The 13,458-nt window shown below is 39.0% G+C and overlaps 1 protein-coding gene across 1 annotated transcript; it reads right to left on the bottom strand.

The window, feature by feature from the left end:
• Positions 1-8,673: 8,673 nt before the first annotated feature.
• Positions 8,674-13,417, bottom strand: LOC135464092 (33 kDa inner dynein arm light chain, axonemal). Its single transcript, XM_064741583.1, has 6 exons — positions 13,249-13,417; positions 12,669-12,811; positions 11,740-11,909; positions 10,667-10,845; positions 9,742-9,906; positions 8,674-9,146 (listed from the first exon to the last, which is right to left on the bottom strand). The coding sequence occupies exons 1-6, from the start codon at positions 13,327-13,329 to the stop codon at positions 9,111-9,113; spliced, it is 774 nt and encodes a 257-aa protein (XP_064597653.1). The 5' UTR covers positions 13,330-13,417; the 3' UTR covers positions 8,674-9,110.
• Between the last annotated feature and the right edge of the window lie 41 nt (positions 13,418-13,458).

The following is a 13,458-nucleotide window of genomic DNA, read 5'->3' as shown; positions in this document are numbered from 1 at the left end:
GTTAGGTAGTCGCTTCACAAACATCTGAAACAAAGCCGCAGCGGAAACAGCGAATGCTGGAATCGAACACGCGGCCTCAGTGGCCAAAGGTCTAATTGTCGCGCTAAAACAGCGCATAAACATAACCGTCAGCGAGGCCCACTTGCATATATAAAACGTTTTTTCATGCTTTTCTCTTATGGGCGATAACTCTCATGACAGCAGCTTTTACCGGTTAATTAATGAAGACGAGAGCGATGCAGTCAGTGTAAATGAGCACAAAAACAAAAATTAACTGGACCTTATTCTACTGGCAATAAAAACGTGTTTAATATGTACGCACTGATACAGGCTAAAACATATAACCATCTGACAAGCTACGTCTTTAGAATCTTTAGATTTTAGAATCATACATATGTAGATACGCGTGTACGTAACCAACTTTAAATATATCTTTTTGTTCTTCTTCATGAACACAAATAAAGAAATAAATAAATAATCAAATAAATAAAGAATTAACAAAGTACTGTTTCACGACATCACACACAGACATACAAAATACGTGTCACATCGTGACACCACATTTTTTGTATGAAGTCTCAACGTATTAATTTATTTATTTACTTCATCATTTTTTACGCTGTACTCAAGAATATTTCACTTATACCACGGCGGCCAGCAATACATTTAGAGGAAACCGAACACGGCCCGGTGGAAATCAACGACCACATGGCTCGCAGACCTCCCCACGTACGGCCGGAAAGGAAGCCAACATGATCTGAGCTGGACTTGAACTCATAACAGCCGCATTGGTGAGAACGTCCAGGGGTAGTGCGCCTCGCTGACATGCTTATCACCTCTGCCTCGAAGGCACCCCACGTTAATCCTGGTCAACATCAACATCTCTTACTGTTGGACAGGGGATCCCTTGCAGCTTAAGGTAACGGAGATATTTTACCAAAGTTTGGTGAACACGAAAATGATAAGTCTGACTACATAATTGAGTAGGTTAAACATACATCACTATGGATAAACGCGGAAACTCAGTCAATCACTCAATCACTTTCTATTGTGCAAATGACACAAAAAAAACAAATCAAGAAATGCTTTATTATTTTTTTTTTCACTGTGTCAGCCGATCACTCAATCACGCATTTAATCAATTCTTCAATCAAGATTGAATTAACGACCTAAGCAAATAATGACTAAAGCCTTAAGCATCGTGCAGGTGGATCCCAAACTACAGTATCACCCTAAAACTGGCGTACATGAATCTACAGTCGAGTACATGTAATACAATATAATAATCAGCAAACAACCAGATGATCACATGCAACAAGTATTAAATTCATCCAGGCTTATCTCCAAAAAAATCAAATCATGACTAAACATAAAATTAAATTTTCCGGCTATAATTAAAGATGAATTACCAATCTGTCAACAAAATCACCATTCAGCTTGTGCTGGATATATGGCAATGCTAATCACGCTAATGAAGTTAATTGAATGAAATGCTTGTCAGTAGAGAGTTTTGAGGCGTTAGGCGTATCGGCGACATGACGATGGTCAGTTGGCTTTCGCAGTTTGTGCTGATATAAATCGAAAAGGTAAACTGTATTTAAGTTTTGTGGCTACCACACATTTGGCTACATGTGCCAAGCAAGACTAGTACATGTTTTATTCATTTAAATGTGTAAATTGTCAGTAGTGTCTCCAAAGTAACCCACAGTGCTAAAATAATGTATCAGAGATATAAGCCTTCAGTGGATATTCTACGCAGAGAGCAAATGAAAGTAGCACCGATACCGTGCGGAATGAAACTTGCTTTTATTTTAACCGAAATGGTGTTTCTGCGCATCAGCTCATGTCCCTCAGTCTCAAATATGATTAGGTTCGACACTAAGAAGATGTTGTCATTGTCGATAATTCTAGAGGAACAATAAATCGGGTATTAAAACAGGGTTAAAAAAGGGCATTAAAACATCGCCCGCCTCATAAACACACTATATAATCCTATGTATCAATATCAAACAATCAGTCTATGCAAAAATTGTATGCCCTACGTGGGAAGGTCTGCCAGCAACCTGCGCATGGTCATGTGTTTCCATCGGGTTCTACCCGGTCTCCTCCCAACATAATACTGACCGCCGTCGTATAAGTGAAATATTCTTTAGTATGGCGTAAAATAACAATTAAATGAATAAATAAATAAATAAATATGATACACATAGCTATAATGTCATGTTTACTGGGGGCCTCCGTGGCTCAGTTTGTTAGCTCGCTAGCGCAGCGTTATGACCCAGGAGTCTCCCACCAATGCGGTCGCTGTGAGTTCAAGTCCAGCTCATGCTGGCTTCCTCTCCGGCCGTACGTGGGAAGGTTTGACACCAACCTGCGGATGGTCGTGGGTTATCCCCGGGCTCTGCCCGGATTCAACTCACCATAATGCTGGCCTCCGTCGTATAAATGAGATATTCTTGAGTACGGCGTAAAACACCAATCAAATAAATAAATGTCATGTTTATGGTGGAAATTAACTCGTGTTAAGTGTCATTTAAAATTCACAAAAAATGCTTATGTTTTTTTTTTCTAATGCACAAGTTAGTGCAAGATGTATGTTGTATTACCGCCCATATATTCAGTCAACTGAGCATAAAAACTGATCCATTGTACAGGTAAACTTGTTTCAATTTTTTTTGTTGTTCCCTACTTATAGGGATGTGTTATTGTTCCCTGTTTATAGGGATGTTTTATTGTTCCCTATTTATAGGGATGTGTTATTGTTTCCTGTTTATAGGGATGTGTTATTGTTCCCTATTTATAGGGATATTGTTTTTGTCCTTGCATGCACGTGCATAAGTATGTTCACAGTTTAAGTACAACTAAAAATAATGAAACTTTCCAAAAAAAATTTCTACGTAAAATACGTCTGTATAATTCCATCGTATATAATCTCATGCCTGTCATTTACGGTAGGAAGATTTTCTTACCCAAGTTTTGTTAAAGTCATTAACATGTAAGCCTGAGAATGGATTTGGTCAGCTGTATAGATTTTTAAGCCTTATATTTGCGTCTGTAAAAGACAATACATGCACACAGTATTTAAGCTTACGTGTAAACCAATGTAACTGTAACCATCTCTTGTATATACTTATAGGGGCCTGTGGTCTTACACGTTGTGAACTACATCTGAGATGTGTTTACCAATTCTCTACATATTTATTTTCCTCGGATCAGTCCCACAACCTGAATGGTATGTAATTCTATACTATGATGGTCATATTCCGTTATTTTTCACACATGCTTTGTTTTTTTTTTTTTTTTTGAGGAATATTAGATTCGTTTTAAGCAGTTGTACTCGCATCACAATTACATGTAGTTAATGAAGTCTTCGTGTATACAGAATTGCATGTAAAATTAGTGTGTTCCTTTTTAAATAGTATTTTCATTCAGGTGATAGTTAAGATGCAAAATACGATTTGTTGGTTTATTGGGACTTTAAAAGAAAATGTTCTTTTTTGTTGTTGTTGCTGTTGTTGTTGTTGGAATTTATTCTATTTTCACTGGATGTAAGGTTCGATAATTCATTATTAACCTAAATGCTTTGTGTTTTATTCATACACACAGATACACATAATTCATATGGATTACTCAATTGGTGTTTAGCGACGTGTTGAAGAATGTTACACTTACATGGAGGCTGTCTGGTTTATATGGGGTGTAACAGTGTGTATGGACAACCATACATGATGAGGGGCGGGGTTGCGTTGGGGTGGGGTTGTTGAATTTTCCGAAGTAGAGAACAGGTATGAAAAAAAGAACAAGCAAGCTTCTCTTATTTTCTACATCACTTTATTCCTTTCTGGATATACTTATATGTAGGTTTACATACTCGCCCATAGTTCGAGAAACAACATCCTCTGGTGATTATACTGTGTTGCATTTATTTAGAGTCTCGTAGGCCGGTCATTGGGCCCCACTTACAATGCAGTGATAACATCACAAACAGTAGACAAAGGTAAAATTAATTTTCCCACAATAATAATGGTCTGTAGAAAATTTGATCTTACCCAACATTCTCTTTAAGAATTGCATGCCGTGTATAAACAGAATGTTAGGTGGGAACAAATTTTCGCGGCTCATCACCCTGACCGAAGATGAAAAAAAAAAAAAAAATCCAAACATGGCAGACGTGGATTTGAGTTGTCCGATTCGAAAGTTTAAACGGCTGGATTACTGTTGAAAGATGCTTTACCAATGCTGGCTTTCACATATTACAGGTCAGGCGTTTAAGGGAATCGTTGGATAGCAAAAATAAGGTAGAGTTCGAGCAGGTTTTTTTTAGTGAAATTGTCCGCGTGGAAATGTATATGACCGAAGCTGGGCGTTAAGGTAGGAACGTCCAGCTTAGCTTTGGGCTAATACACACGTATACATAATAGTGTCAGTTAAACAAAATTTTCCAGTGTCGGTTAAACAAAATTTCCCATTGTTGATTAAACAAATCTTCTCCTGTAAACATACAGAATATGTATGCCTTATTTCCACTATGCTTGCACTGAACCATGACATCCTAGCGTTTCAGATCCAAGACGGCGGTGAGTGCTGGTCAGGTATATACCTAGAAGTATTCCGTTGGCTGTTGTATGTGTGATGTATGGGAAGACTGACCCCTCTCTGTCTAATCGTGCTCCCCGAGGGGTAGATGTTTTCCCTTTGCGATGTAGTCCTCGGTCTGTTTGAGCCAGTCCTGGAAAATAACCAGTATGACGTACTTACTAATTTCATTCCTCAAGAATCTGTAACATTGTACATGCATTTATTTATTTATTGATTTTATTGATTTTTTACGCCGTACTCAAGAATATTTCACTTACACGACGACGGCATATGGTGGGAGGAAAGAGGGCACTGCCCGGGGGGAAACCCACGACCATCCGCAGGTTGCTGGCAGACCTTCCCACGTACGGTACGGCCGGAGAGAAAGCCAGCATGGGCTGGACTTGAACTCACACCGAGAGGCTCCTGGGTCTTTACGCTGCGCTAATGTTGTGCAATAGGCGAGTTTCGAGTTCGAACTCTTTTTACCGCTAAAGATGAAAAAGGTCATACTGTATCACGTGACCTGTCAAAAATTGTAGCCATCTATAGGCCTAGCGGAATAACATTTACCATAACATGCGCGTCTGAAAAAAATTTCGCAAAAAGTTATTTAGCGTAGTCAAACTCTGGAGAAAAGAGAGGAGCTGAGCGTTTGCGAACATGGGAAGTTTCTAAAGGAAAGGGGTGTCATTTGTGCAACACAGCGAGACAACTAGTGATCGGTAAATTAATGTCTACAACAGGTTGCTTAACATTTTTGATAAGTCACATGATACAGGAGGGCTGTTTTTATCTTCAACGGAAAAAGAGTTCGTACTCGAAAATAAGCGGCACGAATGTGGGTCAAGTGATCCGACGATGCACTCTCGTAACGCACAGTACTGAGCCACACTGATTAGTGATACATGTATTAAACTGTAGGTCCAAGGGATCTGCGACTATTGGCTGCAAAATATTAGGTTTTAAACGATACCATGGTTAGAGTTTTAGGACCTATACATTAATAATGTGAAGATGAATATGTTGGCATAGTGGATGAAATGACCCCGACGAGAGCAAACCTGTAACACTGAACCAAATGTAGGTAAGTCGGGAGCAGTGCGGTGATTTGTGCTCGGTAATGTTTGTCTCCCGAAGAAAGAAGTTCTCACATTTCCGCAAAAAAAAAAAAAAAAAAAAATACTTGGCAGGAATCTAGCGACTCGGCCATGTTACCCGCAACAAACAACAGCTAAAATGTACGAACCGACAACACTAAAATTTTATTGTTAAAAAAAAAAAACAAAACAAAAAAACAAAACAAACTTTAACCTGTATTTGATGAACTAAAAGTAGGCCTATTGTGCTTCACAATAACGATGCTCTAGGCGAGTTTACATTCCTTAATAGAAGAAAACCTTACGGAGATGTCAAAACACACCACGACAGTACACTCTAAACCCGGAACTACTTCGGTAAATCGGTGATTTTCACCACTGCACAGGAATGCCCTTATAGGACACATTATATGTGTGTGTGTGTGTGTGTGTGTGTGTGCTTTTATTATACGAAAGCAAGGTCACTCTATACATGCCTTTAATTTAATTATAGTTATAACCTTAACTTACATTTATATAACCTTTCATTATTAAATTGAAAAGAACAGAATTACGAATCAGTGGAATGGCCTATATTCAAACTTGCTATTTTTTTTTTACATTTCTTTTTGAATGGTCTGAAAAAAAACTCAACCAGATAGTTAAATACTTTGGAGGGGGCCCCGTGACCATTATGGTTGTTAATATCGTGCTAGCGCAGCACAATGACCCAGGAGCCTCTCAACATTGCGATCACCGGGAGTTCAAGTTCAGCTTATGCTGGCTTCCTCTCCGGTCGTATGTGGGAAGATATACCAGCAGTCTACAGATTGTCGTCTGTAGCATTCCTCCGGGATCTGGCCGGTTCCCTTTCCACTGTAGTGCTGGCCGATATAAGGTCGCCCATTATACCGCCATTCTAAAGTTTGAATATTTTCAACTGATTTACACCATTAAGAACAAAGAAATTAAAGTATATGCAAATCATTTTAAGGAAAGTTGATAAAATCAGCTATAAATTGAAAAACGTTTTTTTTTCGCGGTCTAAACTTTTTTTCCGCGGGAGAAAAGCTTTCTCCGCGGTGTAAACCTTTTTTGCAAAAGTTTCCACAGCGGAGAAAGCCTTTCTCCCGCGGAAAAAAAGTTTAGACCGCGAAAAAATACCCCCTTTCTACCGTGCGGAAAACAAGTTTACGTATACCTTTATGTATACACGTGGAGAAAAAAATATAAAACCTTTGCGCCATGCACAGTGAAAACCTTTGCGCCTTTACACGGCGGAGAAAAGGTTTACAACGCGGAAAAAACGTTTTTCATTGTTTTTTTTATTTATTTAATTGGTGTTTTACGCCGCACTCAGGAATATTTCACTTATACAACGGCGGTCAGCATTATGATGGGAGGAAACCGAACAGAGCTCGGGAGAAACCCGTGACCATCCGTACATTCTTTTTTTTATTTATTTATTTTTATTTATTTGATTGGTGTTTTACGCCGTACTCAAGAATATTTCACTTATACGACGGCGGCCAGCATTATGGTGGGTGGAAACCGGGCAGAGCCCAGGGGAAACCCACGACCATCCGCAGGTTGTTGGCAGACCTTCCCACGTACGGCCGGAGAGGAAGCCAGCATGAGCTGGACTTGAACTCACAGCGACCGCATCGGTGAGAGACTCCTGGGTCATTACGCTGTGCTAGCGCGCTAACCGACTGAGCCACGGAGACCCCTCTTTTTTTTTTTTTTTAAAGTTTATGACTGTTTATCTGGTCTGTCTACTTTGTTTCTGTGCCTGCGTTAGTTCGTTTTTGTATGTACTTTTCATTATTTTTTTTCTTAATGATAATTTTTAATAGAAAAACTTAGGAATTATTACAAATTAGTAGAAAATGTAAACAACATTTCGAAAGATTTAAAGCAAAAATGAACAAACGCAGACACAGAAACAAAACACACAAAAACAATACATACAGCCTTAAAACTTCGTAAACAAAAAATAAATAAATAAATAATTAAACAAATATGTTTCCACCGATGCATAAATCTTCTCTCCGTGGTGGAAATGTTTTTCTCCTCGATTGGTGTAACGCTTTTCTCCGTGGTGTAAACCTTTTCTCCTCCGTGGCTCAGTCGGTTAGCGCGCTAGCGCAGCGTAATGACCCAGGAGCCTCTCACCAATGCGGTCGCTGTGAGTTCAAGTCCAGCTCATGCTGGCTTCCTCTCCGGCCGTAAGTGGGAAGGTCTGCCATTAACCTGCGGATGGTCGTGGGTTTCCCCCGGGCTCTGCCCGGTTTCCACCCACCATTATGCTGGCCGCCGTCGTATAAGTGAAATATTCTTGAGTACGGCGTAAAACACAAATCAAATAAATAAATAAATAAACCTTTTCTCCGCGCTATAAACCTTTTACATATACTTTCATTGTGTTTTAACAAAAAACAAAAAAAAAAAAACCTTTGACAACTTCATCTGACAACTACACAAGTCACAGATTGCTTCTAGTCATGGGTTTCCCCTGGGCTCTGCTCGGTTTCCTCCCACCATAATGCTGACCGCGGTCGTATAAGTGAGATGTTCTCGAGTATGGCTCAGAGTTCCAATCATATAAATAGATAAAACAAATTTCTTCTGTATCAAATATATTATTCATCCAATGCTGGAGGTAATTGTTACTTATTCCACACGTGTGATGAAGAGAGTTTAAAAAATTCAGTTCAAGATTTAATAAACTTTCCAGAACTCGCCCTAAAAAGGCAAAGAAAACTCCTACATGTACATTGAGACTATGTAAGAGATTAACACTTTTCTGACCTATTATTTATTTGACAGGTGATTTTTGCTGTACTCAAGAATATATTTCACTTTTATGACAGCAGCCAGCATTATATGGTGGCAGGAAACCGGTCCGAGCTCAGAGGACACTCACAATCTACAGAATGCATGTTCAGACATATTAAACTCCAGACAGAAAAGATAGGGCTTTTGCATAAGATTTCTAACACGTTTTCACTTTATTCTGTAGAAAAATGATAACAAATGATAATGAAACACCAAAATTCACAGAAACATTTTTGTCTCCACAGAATGAAGTTAAATAGTTCAATCTACTTAAAATTTGGATTAAAACAAGAGTCATTCATGTAAACTGACATAAAAATAGTTTACCATTTTTTATAACAGCTATTTTGACCAGCAGCATTTGCCAATCAGCGGATTTATTAAGTAATGTAATAATAATTATTATTTACAAATTTATACATATGTAATAACAGTTTCTCTGCACAACTCTTTCTGTTGAATCAGTAGAAACAGTTTTCATCTCCATATCTCAATGTATCTCAATGTCTGTGAAAACGGTTTAGACTGTCCCAAATGTGCAGGTGATCCCCAGTGACTCCAATTTCCTTCGATGACAAATTTCAAGCAGTGTCGGCAGTTTATTAGCCAATGTGATTACTTCTTGGGTGCAATTATACCTTCCAGCTGAGTCTGTGAAGAAAACAGTAAAAGAGTGAAAGTCACAACAAAGCAACTCAACATTTACCACATGAGTGGAAACACGTGGAGTTCAGCAGCCTTTTTATAAGACATTCGTGAAAAAACTTTGCTTGCTCTGAACAATCAAGCGAATCACTACACTGCGAAAGACAAGGGGAGCAACTCAGTGTATCCTATAAAACAGCAGAGCCCCCCCCCCCCCCCCCCCCCCCCCCCCGATCTAGAGCCAGATGATAAGGCAGAATACCCTTGTTTCATGTTTTTGGTAGTGTTTTTTCTAGGCAAACGGCTGTGTTATTCCATGAATTTAGCGTCCACTTTAACTGAGGCTGCTAGGGTTGGCATGCCATTGTAAATGTATGGCGATCTACACATGAGATATATCATGATATGCTGTGTTTAATTCACTTAGTTTTAGTACACTTGATAAAGACAATTGACAAACTGAGCCTGTTACCCGAAACAGAAAACTTTTAATTTTAGCCTAAGCGCATGGCGATGTTAAAACTGCATTTAAAGTGGATATCCAAAGCGTCTGTGGGTTGGAGCACAACAGTGTTGCCTGGTGAGTTCATTAAAGCCTTACCTTGAGCTGCTGGTTTGTTCTCTTTAAGAACTGGATCTCCTCAGTGTGTTTCTTCTCCTCTACCTGTCTCTGTTCAGCTGCTCTCTTCTCAATCTGTTCACACTTTGCTTTCAGCTCGTTCACGTTCTTCTCAAGCTCACGCTTTTCTTGCTCCAAGTCTCCAATCTGAAGCGATGAGATCAATCAGAAACATACAGATTATTTTGTTTGTTTATTTGGCTGCTGAATGATTTTTTACATATATGATGGCGGTCAGGTTTTATTTATTTATTTATTTATTTGATTGGTGTTTTACGCCGTACTCAAGAATATTTCACTTACACGACGGCAGCCAGCATTAGTGGGAGGAAACCAGGCAGAGCCCGGGGTAACCCACGACCATCCGCAGGTTTCTGGCAGACCTTCCCACGTACGTCCGGAGAGGGAGTCAGGTTTTAGTATGGGTGGAAGAAATCAGAGTGCCAAGTGTAAACCACTGACCTTTGGCAGTTATCTGATATACCTCCTGACTTACCACTTTTTACGCATTGCATTCTTAACTTAACATTAAGTCTTACACATTTGAAATTAAAAACATCTGAAGTTTATTCTTTCTTAAAAAAGTACATAAAGTCTAAATAAAGTTAAAATAAATTGTCATATATACTGAATAACAGAATAATTCTTATGCAATAAATAAAAATACAGGAAAAAAGTGCTATAAGGATGCAGAAATTACAGCATTTTAAACAGCATTAAATTTTACTTTCAAAATTTGAAGAATAATACCTTTATGGTCATTAACAATTATTCTCTCTGTGAAGATTCATGAGTATATTCAAAATCAGCAAAAAATATTAGTGGAGCTGTACACACTTATGACTTAGGCCACTGCCCCTTCATTTCCTGGTTTGCGGATATGACCAATACAAACTTGAGTACTCACCTTTTTCTCCATGTCAGCTTTACCTTGCTCTGCCATAAGAGCCTTCCTCATGCCGAATGCCACGCTGCTCTCATACAGTGTCTGGTAGGCAGCAATTGTCATTCTGATCTCGTCTCTCACCCTCAGTAATAGGAGACCACGCTCAGCACAGTTTATGGTTACCTGGCGAATCAACTCATCTGGAAAGACAAATGCCAATACTGATTCTGTGTTTGACCATAAAATTTTGTCCATGATGAAGTCACTTATTTTGCTTGTTCTAACGATTCAAAAAAAGTTTGTTTGGAAGATAAGATGATATACAACTGGAAAAATGTGCATATCAACACCAAAAGTAATATAATTTATGAGAAATATTTGCCTCTAAAAATAAAATTTTGGGGAATTAGTTAAGGGGCAAATACGATATATTATTTTGTCTAATTAAAATGATGAAATGATGGAACCCTCGGAAACCCTTGCATATGGAGTAGCATTACTTGTTTGTAACAGATGGAGTAGCATTACTTGTATGTAACAGATGGAGTAGCATTACTTGTATGTAACAGATGGAGTAGCATTACTTGCATGTAACAGATGGAGTAGCATTACTTGTATGTAACAGATGGAGTAGCATTACTTGTATGTAGCAGATGGAGTAGCATTACTTGTAACAGATGGAGTAGCATTACTTGTATGTAACAGATGGAGTAGCATTACTTGTATGTAACTACCATGGCAGTCATGCTTTAAAAGCAGAGGCCGATTCCACAAAGCCATTTCTGATGTGCATGTAAGTCAAAATTTAAACTCTCGTCACAATGCTTACATTTCAATTCTGGGACTAGAAAATCTGAAACTTTTATCTTAGAATAACATTTATGAGATGGTGAAAATTTTCATTTATACGGCCCAGAAGTGAGCTCTTCAACCATATTTCAATTTTTTATTTTAATCAGAAATGGCCTTTTGGAATTCGTCCTTCCCCACTTGGTTTGGGTCTGCAAACCTTGATGTGAGGGACTCGCCAGTACAAGGCTTGCAGCATAGTTTCTTATATACATGTATAATAATGATGATAATAGGGGAGTTACCGAAGCACTGTGAGTAGAGTTCCCTGCGGACAGGACAGATGCCAGTCTCCCGGGCCTGTCTCTGTTGTAACCTTCTGTCCAGCTCCTCCTGAAGGTTGACCACATCCAGTCGGGTTGCCGGAGTGCTGGACACCTGCTGTACCCACAACTGACCATTCTCTGTCCATTCTCTGCAAGGAAGGCAACACATTAGCAATGTGAGACTCGAGGACAAGCTACAAAAATGGTCCAAATGACAGCAGAACACATCACTTTCTTCTGTAACATTGCAATGGGTGTGGACTTTATATATGTTTCATGAGCACAGGTATAGCGATAATTGTGATGTAATAAAGGAATACATGCAATTCCTACACTTTCCAGGTCAGCTTTACAAGCAAGGTTCCAGCTACAACAGTCATATTTAGGCTTACATAATGTTAAACTTTAAAAGTAACAAAAGCATTTACCTTGCGGGGTATGTTACACTCAAACATATGATAACAAACTCTTCTTAATGGTACAGTCTGCCACAGTGATCAGTCTACATTAGGCTCTGGGTCATAAGTGGCTCATTTCTATTTAGTATCACTAAGGTGGGTCTGTTTTTTTTACTGTAGTAATAAAACATTTTTTCTAGTTACTTTGCAACAAGCGAAATGTACTGCAAATATAAGAAGAAAAAGAGAACATACGCAGGAAGTTGAAACACATTACACATAATGTACCTACTTGTGAAATTAAGTGAAATTCTGCAAGCTGTCAGACTAATTAAAGTAAGCTCCAGAATCTGTATTTCAGTTGCTGGCTAGACAGAGCTGACCCACAACAGAGCCCCACCTGGGTATACCACAGTCTTGGCAATTTTTAAGTTAGGAAATGGGAGTATGTTTTTAATCCACACCAGCAGTGTATGAAATTGTTTTATCTGTGTCTGTATAAAAACTTACTTGGGAGGTAAGATTGAATTGAGGATTTCATCTGTCTGCTGTACATTTTTGGAATCCATTGGGGGGAGTTTCTGTTTGGCGGGAGGGTTGGGTACTGGACCCGCCCCTGTTGGCGGTGTTGGGCTGACCCTTAGGGCTCGAGCCTGTAATATAAATAATCACTGAAACTCCCATTCAGAGATTTACTTCAATAAAATAAGATCACATACACAAACGATGTAGGCTGCATGTACAATAGTAGACATGGCCTATCCAGCAGACCTTTCTGAATGAATAAATTGCAAGTGATCAACCGAAAATTTTCCAGGGGAAAGTGACAAGCACAGTTGCAGCCTTTCAATTCTTAATTTTCTGGAATTTTCACCGCAATTTTATTTAACTGAACAACTGAACACTGAATGATGAAACTGGTAGAACTCTCTGTGGAGCAAATACATGAGCACACATAAATTTTTCGTTTGGTTTCGGAAAAATAATCAACATTGGAGGTCAGCGTTATAGAATTTGATTACTATACTCGAGCGGGATCTGCTAGAGCGAATGCACGATTTGCGCTTTCAGTATGAAATATCAAACTTACCCGTGGTGTTTTCTTGTCCGTATTTCTGCTAACCAACACTGGGTTGTCATATTTAACGAGGGAAGCATTTGGTGGAATCATCTTGGCTAATTTCTGGTGTGGTATCTTTGCGACACGAGCGTAAAACTGAGATCAACACGGCCTGCCCTCCGAAGTTTATCTCTGTGCTTTGGCGTGTCGTTACCATAACAACACCTACAGGCGCACATA

The sequence above is a fragment of the Liolophura sinensis genome, chromosome 3 (assembly GCF_032854445.1).
Source record: "Liolophura sinensis isolate JHLJ2023 chromosome 3, CUHK_Ljap_v2, whole genome shotgun sequence".
NCBI lineage: Eukaryota > Metazoa > Mollusca > Polyplacophora > Chitonida > Chitonidae > Liolophura > Liolophura sinensis.
Note: the sequence above shows the minus strand (reverse complement) of the source record. Positions and strands in the feature narration are given on the sequence as shown.